General features: G+C 46.0%; 2 protein-coding genes across 2 annotated transcripts; one reads left to right on the plus strand and one right to left on the minus strand.

Moving 5' to 3' along the window:
• The first annotated feature begins 231 nt into the window (after positions 1–231).
• On the plus strand, positions 232–4,821 carry LOC120670072 (two-component response regulator ORR22-like). Its single transcript, XM_039950062.1, has 6 exons — positions 232–1,192; positions 1,518–1,670; positions 1,797–2,210; positions 2,306–2,382; positions 3,060–4,181; positions 4,483–4,821. The coding sequence occupies exons 1-6, from the start codon at positions 1,033–1,035 to the stop codon at positions 4,552–4,554; spliced, it is 1,998 nt and encodes a 665-aa protein (XP_039805996.1). The 5' UTR covers positions 232–1,032; the 3' UTR covers positions 4,555–4,821.
• Positions 4,822–5,033: 212 nt separating this feature from the next.
• LOC120669051 (probable histidine kinase 2) lies at positions 5,034–9,099 on the minus strand. The gene is made up of 7 exons (XM_039948876.1): positions 8,995–9,099; positions 8,595–8,893; positions 8,207–8,438; positions 7,538–7,913; positions 6,727–7,289; positions 5,529–6,653; positions 5,034–5,428 (listed from the first exon to the last, which is right to left on the minus strand). The coding sequence occupies exons 1-7, from the start codon at positions 9,097–9,099 to the stop codon at positions 5,213–5,215; spliced, it is 2,916 nt and encodes a 971-aa protein (XP_039804810.1). The 3' UTR covers positions 5,034–5,212.
• Between the last annotated feature and the right edge of the window lie 6,731 nt (positions 9,100–15,830).

Here is a 15,830-nt window from a genome sequence, read left to right on the forward strand (position 1 = left end):
TCAGAACAAAACAACTGGCTTCATCTCTCCTCCCTCGTGATAAAAGCGGAACAGGAACAGCCAAAGCCCCGCTCCAACTGCCGTTGGAAGCTTGTGGAGCGCGGGCCCCACGCAGCCCACCTCCTGGCACCCTCCCCTCCTTGGCTCATTAGTCGTTACACCATCCCATCGCCACCAAGCAGCAGGCAGTTATCAAAAAAAAAAAAGCAGCAGGCAGCAGCAGGCCAGCAGCCATCGCGGCTACGCCACTCTGACCTCTATAAATCCCCCGCGGCCGAGACATTACTCGCCGTCGCCATCCGCCCGACCACCACCACTCCTCCGCCCTGCTTCCTCCGGCCGCGGCCGCCTCCCCGCGACGAGCCAGCCGTCCTCGACCTCCGCCGCCGCGCCTGGGCTTCCCCTCGCATGCTCCTCCTGTGCAGCGGCGCTGCTGCGTGCGGGCGGCTCGCGGTGCGTGCGTTCTTGGCCACCTGGACGGTCGCTGTCGCCTCTCCCCCACAGCTTTTGTCGTCGCCGCCGCCGCCTTTTGGCTGGGCTTCTCCTCCTCGCCTTTTGCTTTCCCACCTCGCGCCCGCGCTCCCGGCGGCAATCATGGAGGCGCGGTGGGCTCGTTCCTGAACTCTCTCCCTCCGCTCCCCGGTCGACAGATCAGCCTGCGCTTTCCTTTTCTTTTGCCAGTTTCAGGTGTAGTTTTGGCACTCGCTGTCGCTGCCTTTTCGTCTCTCGCTTTTCTTTCTTCTCTGCATCAGCCTCCCCTCCTCGCGTTGCGCCTCAAGCTCCCACCTCACCGGGGGGCGCTCTCTCTCTTCCTTGCCGCGCCTCAGAATCCGGTGCTGCTGGTGTGTGGGGGTCGGGGGGAGCTCGCCCCGCTTGTTCTTGGCTGGCATTAGCCCCGCGGGATTCGCTTCAATTTCGCCCAGCCAGCCAGGCGTCGGGGTTCTCGCTTCGAACAGCCGAGTCGATTGGGACGCTTTGGGGCCGGAAGCTCTGTTCTTGGGGTTCCCCTGCTTTGAGTTGGCTCGAATCCGGATGCTTCTGGGCGCTGCGGGGATGGAGGAGGAGAGGAAGTTGGTGATGATGGGGAGGGAGAGGGACCAGTTCCCAGCCGGCATGCGGGTGCTCGCGGTCGACGACGACCCCGTGTGCCTCAAGGTGCTCGAGATCCTCCTCCGGCGCTGCCGGTATCACGGTGAGCACTTGCTTGACCACATTGCTTACTGTTATATTATTATTACCTACAGCTAATTGTGCTCAGTTTGGAGATATAAAAAAATGAAAATGGTACAATCCTGCACATTCAAGACACTGTTTTTGCTGCTGCTTGCAATTTACCATGTACTAACTAGAGCACTTAAATGTTCTGTAGCCGCAATAGTTACCATATGCAGAGTAAATTTCTACCGTCAATGACCTGACACATTTGTCGCAGCCATACTGAGCTGATGCAACCAAATTATCTTGATGATTAGACCATTGTGATCTGATAAGAGTACATGTTGCTTCGTTACCAACAGTCACAACAACCAACCAGGCCATTATGGCGCTGAAGCTGCTACGGGAGAACAGGGACATGTTTGATCTGGTTATCAGTGACGTACACATGCCGGACATGGATGGATTTAAGCTCCTTGAGCTTGTAGGACTTGAGATGGACCTCCCGGTCATCAGTAAGTTTCGAACCTTCCTATTCTAGCGAAGAATTCTTGATAGTAAGAGGTGCTTGTTGAGTAATAGTATTCCCACTTCCCACATGTTCTCTATGTGAATGTTAAACCAAGTGCATTCCTGTGCAGTGTTATCAGTGAATGGAGAGACGAAATCCGTGATGAAGGGGATAACTCACGGAGCCTGTGACTATCTCCTAAAACCTGTTCGTATTGAAGAGCTTAGGAACATATGGCAGCATGTTGTCAGGAGGAAGTTCAGCAAGCGTGAACGCATTAATCTTGATATCTACAAAGATTTAAATAAGCAACCAAGTGCAGATTCATGCCATGTGCACAATCAGATTGTTGGCGGGGCTTCTGACCAAAGTGGGAGGGTCAGCAAGAAGAGGAAGGAAATGCATAGTGACGAGGAAGATGACGGAGATGACAATGATTTTCAAGAAGGTGATGAACCCTCTGCAGCTAAGAAGCCAAGAGTTGTTTGGTCAGTTGAACTGCATCGGAAATTTGTTGCGGCTGTCAACCAGCTTGGAATTGATAGTAAGAACGCCCAACCTCCCTTTGCTTTATTTTATTGTCCTTACGTATTGCAGCAACTCATTTATGTTGTGTCCTTTATTTTGCTGTCGATGCAGAAGCTGTACCGAAAAGAATTCTTGAGCTTATGAATGTGGAGAAGCTCACCAGAGAAAACGTTGCGAGTCATCTACAGGTATGGCATGTACTCCTAGCATTCATTGTTTTTACTGCTTTACTGCCTCTGTTTTTTTGAGGGAAGATGCGTATGGACCAAAACCTTGATGGAAGGTGGGTCCATCAATCCATCATCATCATGGATTGAATCATAAGATTTTTTGCGCTTACTACAGATATAACTAGTTTTTTTGTGCTTACTGTCAATAAAACTAAGTATTACTGACCATAGCTTGTGTTCCTGCTGGTGCTACAATGCCATGAAAGATATTATTTCATGTTCCTGCCGTTCATCATAACATTAACATTTATGTGTTAGGGTATGTGTTCAGTAGGTTTGGAACAATCCACATTAATTGATGGACATTAGTGTTATTTAATTCCTCTGCAATCCCTAAATATAGAGATATTCCATGCATGCTAATGAGTAGATTAAAGCTCATTTTTTTTGCTTTCAGCCATGATGATGAGTAGATTAAAGCTGTATACATACTATTACAATTTTTTTTGAAAAAGAACTAATACAAATTTCAAATTGGTTGTCTACATACTACAAAGTACAAGTTTAACCATTTAGTGAAAATTTGGAGTAACCCAGAAAGCAGTTCACCTGTAATTGTACATCTCGATCATAAATAAACCATGAGTTCACTGATTAAATGCTTTACTAATCAGTTCGTGTGATATGATATGCAGAAATACAGGCTCTACCTCAAACGGTTAAGTGCTGTGGCATCGCAGCAAGCTAGCATTGTTGCTGCTTTTGGAGGTAGAGACCCGTCCTTTCTTCACATGGGAGCATTTGAAGGGATTCAGGGTTATCAGCCGTTTGTGCCTTCTGCTGCTCTATCATCTTTCAACCCACATGGCTTGCTAACTGGAACTAGTGCAGCAACATTTGGGGTTCAAGAGCTTGCTCCTACCATGACAGTTCAAACTGCTACCAACAATGCCATAATAGGTCACTGTAATAGTGATGGGAACAAATTCCAGTATGTCGGCTTACAAGAAAACCAACCAGCAAATTTGCCACAAGGCTCGACCACATCACTTGGGCTGCCCCAACTCCAACAGAAGTGGATCCATCAAGAAAATAATGATTTGTCTACTGTCTTTTCTGGGAGCGCACTGGCTAACAGTTTGTCTGGTGCACTCCAGAGAGTTACAAGCAGTCCATTGCCACCACAAGAACTTTTGGAGTGCACTCAAGCCAAACTTAGCATCCAGCCATCGATGCCAATGCCATCTATGAATTCAGAACTGGTTGAAAGGACCGTTGGAGTTTCATCTAATTTGCAGGATTCAAGTGTATCCCAGCAGGGTGCCCTTCCAATAAATGATGCATTTTCCACTGACAAGTTACAGTTGCATGATCCATTTGATGGCACCAGTGGAACAAAATTTTCTGTAACCATGCCTGTATGTCCTATTGGTAGCCTTACAGCTACCAAGAACAAGAGTGGTGCTAGTTCTTGTGGCACAGTGCTGCTCCCTCCTGATACTGGGAGACATTCAAACTACCTGCAGTTCGGAGGTGCAGGGAACTCTAGACATGAAATGGATGGAATGAAACAAGATCATCTGCATAACCAAGAAATGAGCATTGGGAGTTTCAGTCATGATTTTGGTGCCTGTATGTCTGAGCAGACAAATGCAAATACATCATCCCTTATGCCACAGATGAAGATTAACTCAATGACATCAGAGGATAAACTGAAGCAGCAGAATATTTATGATCTGGGTATTCCAAAGCTGCATGGTGGTTTTAGCTCTAGTAGCTGCAATTTTGATGGTCTTCTCAGTTCCATGATCAAAGCGGTAAGGACCTTAGCTGTTGTAGTTCTTTCTTCCTGTTTTTAGGAAATTCCACAGTTTTTCTGCTTGAATATATTATATATCATGTTTCTGTACGAGTAGTAGGTTCAGTGTTTTTCTGTAGTCATTACTCTTAATTTTGCAAATTACAAATCCTTAACTTCAGGCATTGGAAGCACGCCTATTTGACCCACTATAAACATTTGGAACGTTATACTCTTGTTAGAAAAATTGTAAGGGCGAACTGAACATGTACAATCCTTCGAAGCTGATTCACGGAAGCCTTGTTTTAATTCTAATGCAGGAGAAGGATGATCTCTCATTCACAGATAACGACCTGGGGTGGGACTTCTTTCCACTTGGTGCCTGCATATGAGAGCTCTTAATACCCCTCTTGCGGATTGGTCCTCTGTGGATGGAAGGAGGTTGTACAGTACGTTACTATTTAGGAGCATTAGCCAGTTATGCTGCCTGATGTGTTACTATGTCTAGTACTGTGCACACTAGATGATATACTAGGGATACAAGTAGGTGAGGATAATGGCTTGTAATCTGCACTCTCCTTTTCGAATGGGAAATGGAAGTATGTTTAGGTAAAAGAAAAAAAAGGAGCAAATATACTGCTTGAATCTCGTTTGTTTCATCATCACAAATTCTATGAAATTCATTTCCGCACGACATTGTGCAGATGGCATCACAAGTTCATAACCTGATGTTCATGGCATGCACAAGTTTGTAAAACTGAAACACTCTAAACTGAATATATCATGTCAAAATGAAATAAATAGATTAGAAGTAAAATCCAGATGGACCTAAGTTTGTTGCGGTAGTTGTTCAAAAGAGATACACCTAAGTTCGAAAACAAAGTTGCTACGACACCATTGTTTAGCTGCCAAAAGATACATGTTGCTGATGAACCCTAGCTAAGTCACTAAGACTATGAGCAATGACCAGATGGATGCTTCAATGTGATCATCGCCACCAAAACCACCAATTTGCTGAGCCCTTCACGCGATACAGAAATGCATATTCCATCAGTTCTCACGTTTGCAGACACGGCAAACAGCTTCCACTATCCTCTTCCGTTCTATCGGCTTCGTCAGGTGCAGATCCATCCCGGCATCGATAGCCTTCTGCAGATCCTCCTCCATGTTATGAGCAGTCAGAGCGATGATTGGAGTGTGAATCCCATAGCGGTGTTCTTCCTCGCGGATGAGTTTTGTCGCCTCATAGCCATCAACATTAGGCATCTAAATTTAAAAAGAAAAAGAAATATTAGCTATGTCAGACAGTCATCAGTTGGAGATTTCTGTGTGCAGAGGCGTAGTCACAAGTTTTGGTTGAACAGACCTGACAATCCATGAAGATGACATGGTATAGCAAGGGCACTGCACCCTCTTCTGGGACACTGGCTTGCTCAAGAGCTTCTTTGAACAAATTCACAGCCACGGATCCATCCTGAGCTACTCTGACAGTTGCCCCCAGTTGGCTCAGCATTTTCTTTTGGATTGTTTGCAGCACCAAAGTGTCTTCAGCCAGCAAGACTTGCATCCCAGCCATTGGCTTATCATTTTCAGGTTTCTGTTCCTGAGCCAAGGATGCAGTCTCACTCCCAGCTGATGCCGCAGCTTCCTGCGCACAGTGAACAACCACCTCTGGTAGATCTTGCTGCTGGTGACTGGTCCCAGCAATCTCAGGACTAACTTGAGAAGACTGCACTTGTGCATCTGAAACTTGGAGCTCTCTCAGGGTCATGAGAAGCGTGAACAGGCGAGACCCGTGCACCGGCTTTCGCAGGACGAGATCGCAGCACAGCTCCTTGAACCTCCTCAGATCATCAGATGGGGTCCTGATATCGTCCAGCAAAACAGTTTTGCATGGAGCCTGGTGGTTGATCCTGACAAGTTTCTCCATCTCCAGGAAAATCTCCGTCGATTTACCACGGGACACGTCGATGACAACAAGCATGGCAGAAGGATGATGGCCCCCAAGGCTGTCTCTCCTGGGGCCGGTGCTGTTCCTCAGCGCCGGCAGGACCTGGCTGACCATCTCCTTGGAGCTGAAGCACCGGTCGCCGGCCCCCTCATCGGCGGTAGGCGACGCCGCCGCCGACCTTGCAGCAGGGGTCCCGCCATTGTGCAGCACCTCCAACAACGTCGAGGCGATGAACTCGGCGTGCAGGACAGGCCAAACTTTCACCCCAATGCTCTCCATCCATGTCTGCAGGATCCTCATGGTCTCACCGCCGCGAACGTAGAGAACGCAGTGGACGCCCTTGAAGCTGCGGTCCTCCCGAAACACTGACGCTCTGAAGTTGGAGTGGTTCAGTGGGTCTGACGGTGCGGATGTTCCTTCCTCTATGTCTTGGGGTTCCTGCCTCTCGCTCATCTTCAGAAGCACGTTGAACGCGAAGCATGTTCCTCTCTCACCGGGCTCCTTGTCCTTGATGCTGATCTCTCCTCCCATTAGACGAACCTGTGATCAGCACGCATCAGTCCATCAGATAAAAAAAAATTATACAAAGAAAATGAACAAAGAGGGAACTTACAAAGGATTGTACGATTCCGAGCCCCAAGCCGGTGCCGCCATGGCCGTCGTTCACCTGAACATAGTTCTCGAACACAGACAGCCTCTTCTCCTTGGGGATCCCTATGCCAGTGTCAGCCACTTCAAAGTAAAACTCAACCAGGTTGGGGTCATTCTGCACATGATCCTGCTCATCAGGGTCCTCCCTTGCTCTGAACAAGCATCCGAAGGAGCCGCTGCACATTGGCCACTTAAACCTCGAGGGAGCGCTGACGCTGCTCCCGGCGATCGGCCGGTTGGCCCAGGCCCGGAGGACGACGTGCCCTTCGTCGGTGAACTTGAGGGCGTTGCCGAGCAGGTTGTCGAGGATCTGCTTGAGGCGCTTGCAGTCGCCGGTCACGGCGGCGCAACGCAGGACCGAGAGGTCGCAGGGGTCCCAGACCACCTCGAGCCCCTGCCGGATGCCCGTCACGTTGGCCATGTCCACGGACTCCTGCAGGACGTCGGCCATGCTGAACTCGGCTTCCTGCAGCTGCATCTTCCCTGACTCCACCTTGCTCGTGTCCAGAATCGAGTTCAGTATATCTAAAAAAAATATATCACACCACATCCATGAACAATATCTACCTAGGTTCAAATAAAAATCGAATTCAGTATATCAAATCACACTGTACATAATCCTAGAAATAATGTGCTTTGTTCCAATGGAATAAAGTGGGGAAACCTTTTTCAAAAAAAATCCTAGAAATAATGTACTGAAATAAAATCGCTAAGATCATAAAGTTTATCACTCATACACCAAATAATCCATAAATTGGCTGCAGAAGACTAACCAAAGAGCTTGTTGGTGCAGATAGCCATCTGGTTGAGGTTGTCCATGATGCCGGGGAGCGCCTGCGCCTCCGGCCGTGACATCTCCACGAGGCCGGCGATGGCGGAGAGCGCGGAGCGGATGTCGTGGCTGGCGCTGGCGAAGGCGTTGCTCTTGTTCATGCTCTTGCGCTCCGCCTGCCGCAGCGCCTCCTTCTGCCGGACCAGGTCGGCGTTCAGCGCCGCCTCCCGCGCCGCCGTCCGCCGCAGCGCGCGCACCGCCAGCACGCACGACGCCGCGGCCACCGCCAGCGCGGCTCCCGTGAAGATGACCACGGGGATGCTCAGCGCCCGGATCATGTCGCCCTCGGGCCGCGACCGGAGCACCAGCCGGAACGCCTGCAGGTGCACGGCGCGCGCGTCAGGAAGAAAAGCTTGCATGCATGTCGATCAGGCAGCTTCCTTTTTTTGTGAAAGGGAAAAAAAATGGAAAATGTGACATGAACATGTAATGCATGCGTATCGTATCAGCACATTTAGGAAAGGAAAAAAAATACCCGATCAATGCAATTAAGGAAAATATTACTAGTATCTGGTGATTTGCTCGAGGATCCGTACATGATACTTGCCACGTCCTCATATTGCCAAAAAAAAGAGCACGCGTACGTGTAGAGTAATGCGTGTGCACGTACCAGTTGTACTCCGGAGACGTCAAAGTTCGTGCACGCGACTCTGTACTTGCGGTATATCCCGTGGCCGGCGGCGAGAAGCTGGCCGAGCCTGGGCGCGTCGATGGCGGCGGCGGCGCACCGCGCCTTGGAGAACGCGCGCATCCTCTCTTCGTCGCCGTCGCCGGATCGGCCGGGCCGGTGGCCGAGCAGAAGTGGCTTGTAGGCGGCAGTCGCCGGCGCGCCGCGCGTGTCGCTGACAGCGTAGTACACGTCCAGGTACTCGTCCAGGTGGGCGACGCGGGAGGCGGCGGCGCCGAGGAGGTCGTCGACGGCGACCGCGGCCGAGACCACGCCGGCGTCGCCGGCCGGGGCGGAGAAGAAGAGCATCCTGACGCCCGGGCGCGCCCACCCGGCGCCGAGCGACGCGCGCGAGGCGTTCTTGCTGGCGAGGAGGGACCAGGCCGCCTTGGGCAGGTAGAGCCCCCCCGTGGCGGCGGCGGCGGCGGGCGTCCCGACCAGACCGCCGGTCGCCAGATCCACAGGCTGGGTGTTCCACTTCCACCTGTTGTGCGAGTCCGTGAACAGCGCCCTCACCCTGCCGCCCTCGTCGCGGTAGTAGACGAAAGCGCCGCCGTCGGCGCCGGCGTACGCCACCTGCGCCAGCTGCGGCTGCATGGCCATGGCCATGAACATCTTGGTCCTCATCACCTGGCCAGCAAAGCAAGCACACGATGCCTTTATTTTCTTTACGAAATTACTCGCGCAATCTAAACAGATTGATCGCGACGGAAATGGAAGTGTAGAAGTACTTGGGAGATGGACGCTGGTGCTGATCCGTTGCCCGCGGCGGGATCCTCCTGCGCGGCGCCGGCGATGGCGACGGCAGCGCGGTTGGCCTCCAGGAGGGGCTCCATGCCGCCGGCGACGTGCCTGCCTCGGTTTTGTTCACGGCATGGGTCACTTCCCGCGTGGAGAGGTAAAACACCATGAGAGCGATCAGCGCGGCGCCTGTGACGATCGCCTGCGCGCAGATGCGAACGTGTACAAGTGAGTCAGATCGGTATGAAACATAAATGCTGAACATTTCAAGTGTTGTTTGAACCTTCACCCATCCGTGCATTCACTTTTTTAACTATCCAAAAATTGTGTTCGTTTTCATACGATTTCATATTTCTTTCCAAAAAAAGGGGGCCGAATTCATCAAAACAAAAACCTACTACGTTCATGTCATGCCCCCCAGAGAGGTGAATTTCAGGATCTTGATCCATGTTCATAACAAGGTAAATAAAAGAAACATGAGAAGGAGCTACTACAAGTGAACACTGAACACACACACGCATGCCCATCTATACAATGACAAAAAAAAGTTGACATGGGTCAGCAGTAGTGGTGGTCGGGGACCATTTCCTTAATTACCAGGGGCAAAAGCGAACACGAGTACTGGAGAAGGCACGTGCTTCTTCTTCCTCGAACCTTCCCCACCGTCGCCATGGCCTCCACCAAGCTTTTCTTTCCTTACCGCACCAGTCTCGAGACAAAGAAGTCTAGCAGAAGTACGGGAACCGGTTGACTTGTGACTTGTGAGGAGTAGACGAGTGTCTCCAGGTCAATGGGTCCCCTTGTTTTTTATAGGCGCCCGGCCGGGAGACCAGGAGAGGAAGAACCCCAGCGCGGTTTGTTTGCAGTCTGGACGGACAGCCACGAGAGGGTTTTGCCGCCGGTTTGTGTGAAAAGGATACTCCACGGGATCCGAGGTTTAACTATTGGCCAGATCTCACAGGTCAACCCTCAGGTTTCTCGATTTTTTTATTACCGTTAGGGATATACTCCTCGCGGGTGGACGACGCGTGGCGTGCTGCGCGCTGGCCGAGGCACGGTGTGGGTGATCGCTGGGCATCTGTGTTTGATGTTGGAGATATACCTGGGATTATTTTAATATCACGGTGGCTACTGGCTGGTCTCCCATCAATGTTGGAGATAGAGCGCCCGTTACAAAGACCCAGAAAACCCGTGGATGGATCTTGATAGGCAGTATCACTATCACCACCCAGCAGACTTTGGATTCTTAGAATTCACGTGTTCAAAGAAAAGATAGCGTGTAAACCCAAAACAATGCTTTCGTACACATGCGTACCGCTAAAAATTGAGGCGGAAATAGGCTATAAATTATCATATACCATTATATACCGTGGAAAAGATTGCCAATAAACTCCCTGGATGAAAAGCTTCTCTGATGAGCTTGGCTGGCCGGGCAGTTTTGGTAAGATTTGTCCTCACTGCTATTCCCTTTTACCTACTGATTGCTATGAAAGTCCCTAAATGGTTCATTCGAGCAGTAGACAAAATTAGGAGGAGTTTTTGTGGAAGGGAAGGAAGGAGGTAAATGGTGGCAGCTGCTTGGTAGCATGGGAAAAGGTCATGAGACCTATTGATCTTGGGGGACTGGGAATTCATAATCTTGAAATTATGGGCTGGACTTTGCAAATGTGTTGGCTCTGGATTGAGAAAACTAAGCCAAACCATCCATGGGCTGGTCTGCAAATACCAGTACACTCCAACACTGCTGCTATGTTTGCCTTGGCAGTTGTGACTACAGTGGGTAATGGGAGGAACACTTTATTTTGGATTGATCGCTGGCTATATGGCTGCAGTATTGAGAATCTGGCACCTAATGTTTTCAAGAGTGTACCACCAAGACAGAGAAAATCAAGAACAGTGAATGAGGCTTTGCATGAGCTAACCTGGGTATCAGATATAAGAGGGGCACTTGGCTGGCAAGGTCTTGCTGAATATTTGCAACTTTGGGATGAACTTGTGGACTTTGTAGTAAATGACTTAGAGGACATACATCATTGGATGTTTGATACCTCAGGAACATTCTCCACTAGATCAGCATATAGAGCTTTTTTCGTGGGCTCTATTGGTTTTGAACCTTGGAAGCGGCTCTGGAAATCTTGGGCCCCCAACAAATGCAAAACCTTTGTTTGGTTGGCTATTCGTAACCGATGCTGGACCGCTGATCGCCTGCAGAAAAGAGGACTCCCTCATCCTGTCCACTGCCCACTGTGTGACCAAGAGGAGGAGACAATCCAACAGTTGCTCACTACTTGTGTGTTTGCACGCTAATTCTGGTTCAATGTTCTCCAACCACTGAACCTGTCCCGGCCGACTCCTGGACGTATGTCTAGCTCCTTCTCAGATTGGTGGAAAAAGTCTTGGAAGAAATTGCAGAGACAACTACGGAAGGGTTTTAATTCTCTTGTTATCCTCGGAGCTCGGAGCTTGGACCATCTGGAAACATAGGAATGCCTGTGTATTTGATGGAGCTGCTCCTAATTTACAGGAAGCTCTCCAGGCCTTTAAGAATGAATTTCATCTTTGGCAAATTTCAGGCGCCAAAAGACTTTGTGCCTTGTGCGCAGAAGGATTTGTAGCTGCTGGTTAGCCGTTGGTTAGAGGAGTTCTAGTGGTGGTCAGGTCTAGCTTTCCCTTCTTTGCTTGTAATAGGCTCTGTTTTCTTTTTCCTTACATCCCTTACTCTAGTCCAAGGTAAGGTGATGGTTTTGTAATTGGACTTATAACTCTTAATACAAAGATGCGCAGCTCTCCTACGTGTTCGAGAAAAAAAACCTGACGTGTCAATAATTTTTTGATGGTTTTTATTGAACTGCTGTCGTTTTCGAATTATTGAACAAAATTACGTGTTGTCTCTTGTAGATGAAGTATGCTATAATAAAAATTCGAACGTGCAAATTCTTAGCGGTTGTGAAATTAAACCATTTCGACATTAATGTACTCGAATGTTGGATGGAGATAGGGTCATAAGTTAGGTACTGCCATATGTGTTTTCAGTTGAAGAGTAACGGTACAAGTACGGAATGTTGCAACTCGATCTAAACAAAAGTTATAGCAGGAGTATATTAATGTACCCTATTGTCGGACGAAAGTGAACCCATAGGTTAGGAGATTTGTAGTATGTGTTTTTAGTTGAGGAGTAATGCTAAAAGTACAAATGTCACTACTCAGTCTAAACAAAAAGTTATTATGGATATGCCAAGTGCTATTTGGAAAGTTTGACTTTTAGATAAGAAGAATCATTCCGCAATTTAGTTAAATGCTATTTGGAGAGTTGAACACTTGTGGACGTGACGGATCGCTCCGTAGAGTGCCACGTGGGTTTCGACAAATATGGCCACCAATTATCGTACTTTTTTTAATCTTTACTTCTGTTTTGCACTATCCACGATCTTTGCTACATATAATTAGCTTGTATTGTAACAGGACATTTTCGGGGATGAAGAATTTCTTTCCGAACTTCGCCATTGCAGAGTCTCATCAAATGGTTTCCGACAGTGGTGGAGCCAGCCAACGAGTTAAGGAGAAGCTCATTCTTCCTCCTCATCCTTTCTTTTCTCCTTCCCTTCTTCGTTCTCTCCCTTTCTCTTCCTTCTTCTTCTAAAAAAATGGTAGGGGCACAAGGGGCTCCATTGCCTAGAATATACCCCTGGTTTCCGAGCTCTCCAGAAAGAGGAATTTGTATATGTGGTCATGACCTTCTAAAAGGTTGTAGCTCGAAGCACATATATGATACTTGATACGGGCAATTTCTATTTATTGCGCACACTAGCCGTGTGTGAGCTGTCACAGAACACAGAACATGGCATGCAGGCCAGGCCGAAGCTTGCAGGCGCATGACCCATGATGAGTTGATGACGTAGCTTCGGCAATTTTTGTATTGGCCACTTCATTCCTTTCTTTCTTTTTTTTTGTTTCCATTCGCTCGTTCGTTCTTCTTACATTCACCGGCAGTGAGAGTTGTCCAACCAAGATAAAGCCCTTAGGTAGTATAGATTTGCATGCATATAATATTTTGAACAAAAGAAATCTGTAGTTTAAAAAAGAGATTGTCCAAATCAAATTTCATTAGTTTAAAAATCATCAAATTATATATATATTTATATATTTTATTTATCTCGGAATATTTTGTCTTGTTTCGTGAACATTTTAGTTTGTTAGGATCATTTTTTATTTTTTGTATCAAATAATTTATTTCTTATTTGAAACCTTTTGTTTTGCAAACCAATTATCCAAATTGAATTTTAATTGCGTTTTTATGCTTTTTATGGTGAGATTTTCAAAATTAGACTACACTTGACAATGTGTAAATGAAATTTTTGTTGACACATTTTTATTTGTTCGGAACAATTTCTTTTTTAGAATATGTATCTTGTTCTGGAACTTTTTTATTTTTGTTCCTGGATTAATTTCTATTTTTGATGGAACACATATGGAATTGTTTTAGAACATTTTACACTATTTTGGTGGAACATGAAATATTCTAGGGAAAATTCGATTCATGCCACCACAACTCCGTGAAATTGGGTGTCATGTTGAAAATCATGCCACTCAATGGCATGATTTTCAACATGAGATCCAATTTCAAGAAATTGGAGTGGCATGGATCCAACTGACCCAATATTCTAGAGTCACCATCATATTATTCTACTCCCTTCATATTGTAAAGTAAGTTGTTTTGGACATTGACACAATCTTCAAAAACAATTTTGACCATTATCTTTATGCTATAAAAAAATATAAAACATAGTCAATATACCATTATATATCTGACATGTCAATAATTTTTTGACAGTTTTTATTGAACCGCTGTCGTTTTCAAATTGTTGCACAAAATTACATGTTGTCTCTTATTGATGAAGTATGCTATAATAACATTCGAAAGTGCAAATTCTTAATGGATGTAACGTTAAACCATTTTGACATTAATGTACTCGAATGTCGGACAGAGATGAGGTCATAAGTTAGGTACTGCCATATGTATTTTCAGTTGAAGAGTAACGGTACAAGTACGGAGTGTCACAACTCGATCTAAACAAAAGTTATAGCAGGAGTATATTAATGTACTCTATTGTCAGACAAAAGTGAACCTATAAGTTACGTTATTCTTAGTATGTGTTTTCGGTTGAGGAGTAACACTAAAAGTATGAATAATATCGCTACTCGGCCTGAACAAAAAGTTCGCTTTGTTTGGCTGGCTGTAGTTGGTATTTGACAAGCCAGCTGAACACAATGATTATGGTTATGCGTTAGGAGAGTTGGACTTTTGTAGATAAGAAGAGTCACTCCATAAATATAATTAAGAGATGTTTGGAGAGTTGAACTTTTATAGATAAGAAGTATCACTCCATAGAGTGCTACTGCCGCACGGTACGCAGCCGCACGGTGATCGCCGTGCATCTTTGTAGATCTTGGAGATATACTTGGGATTATTTTAATATCACGGGTGGCTGGGCTCCCATCAATGTTGGAGATATAGCACCCGTTTCAATGACCAGAAACCGTGGATGGACCTCGATAGGCAGTATCACTGTCACCACCCAGCAGAATTTGAATTTGGATTCTTAGAATTCGTGTGTTCAATGAAAAGATAGTGTGTAAACTAAAAACAATGCTTTCATACACACGCATACCGCTAATAATTGAGGCGGAAGAAACCTATAAATTATTAGGTGGGCCTCATGAACATTAAAAAATCCTACCGTTGCCACCTTCTCCAACGGAAAAAACTAACCGAAGGGCGTGACCGCGCATCAGCCCACCTCTGCGCGTCCGTGGGCCAGCAGCCCATGTGCTATCTTTATCTAATTTGGTCTGGCTAACATGTACAGCCTAGCAATTCTATGCTTGCGCATGCAGCACGCGTAGAAGAGGAAATTGACTTTTTTATAAGAAGCTATCTAAAAAATGTTTTATCTACTTTATACTACCTCCATTTTCTGAACTGATTGCAGCAATGTATTCTATGCGACGAGACGAACAAAATTAGACCCCAATTGTATATATTTTAATGATGTTTTACACTAGTAGCAACTTATATGATGACTTGCTCTGTTTTCTGTAGCAACTTATGTGTATATTATTAGTATTATAGTAACAACTTATGTGTATATCAACTATTATTTTTGGATCAACTCATTTATATGAGTATATGATCGATTTTATTTCTAGTAACTTGTATCTTATATGTAAGGCAACTCATGACTTTTGTTTTACACGTGTGAAAAAATATTTTTATAGTGGTTTGTATATAAACTTATGTGTACGCCAATTTTTTTACTACTCATGTATATGACAGATTATGTTTGTGACAACTTATGTATATTTTGATGATGTTTGTAAACTGATAGTAATTATGTGACAATTTGCTCTCAATCTGCAGCAACTTATGAGTAAATTGGCTTAGTGTAGTAACAACTTATGTGCATAACAACTTTTATTTTGTGTCAACTTATATGTATGAGTCTGATAGATTTTATTTGCAGTAACTTATATCTTTTACTTGTGGTAACTAATGTGTATAATAGATTTTGTTTTTGGCAACTTTTGTTTAAATGTGTGACAACTTTATTTTTAGGATAAACTTATGCATATGCTAATTTACTCTTTTTTTACTACTCATGTGTATATCTTATGCTTGTGACAACTTATGCATATGGCAAATTCTATTTTGTGACAACTTATACTTATAACAGACTATGCTTTTGTAGTAACTTTTATTTTATATGTGTGACAACTTATATATGTATATTGTAGCAACTCCTTCAATAAGATCAAACTTAAATTTACA

This window comes from Panicum virgatum, chromosome 4N (genome assembly GCF_016808335.1).
Source record: "Panicum virgatum strain AP13 chromosome 4N, P.virgatum_v5, whole genome shotgun sequence".
NCBI lineage: Eukaryota > Viridiplantae > Streptophyta > Magnoliopsida > Poales > Poaceae > Panicum > Panicum virgatum.

Excerpts from the sequence above, each read along its gene's own strand:
- LOC120670072 (XM_039950062.1), top strand. The coding sequence starts at position 1,033 with ATGCTTCTGGGCGCTGCGGGGATGGAGGAGGAGAGGAAGTTGGTGATG. Across the intron at positions 1,193-1,517 it reads CCGGCGCTGCCGGTATCACG|TCACAACAACCAACCAGGCC; the intron begins GTGAGCACTTGC and ends CGTTACCAACAG. Across the intron at positions 2,211-2,305 it reads CAACCAGCTTGGAATTGATA|AAGCTGTACCGAAAAGAATT; the intron begins GTAAGAACGCCC and ends CTGTCGATGCAG.
- LOC120669051 (XM_039948876.1), bottom strand. The coding sequence starts at position 9,099 with ATGGAGCCCCTCCTGGAGGCCAACCGCGCTGCCGTCGCCATCGCCGGC. Across the intron at positions 8,439-8,594 it reads CGCGCGTCGCTCGGCGCCGG|CGACACGCGCGGCGCGCCGG; the intron begins GTGGGCGCGCCC and ends CTACGCTGTCAG. Across the intron at positions 6,654-6,726 it reads TCGGAATCGTACAATCCTTT|GTTCGTCTAATGGGAGGAGA; the intron begins GTAAGTTCCCTC and ends TGCTGATCACAG.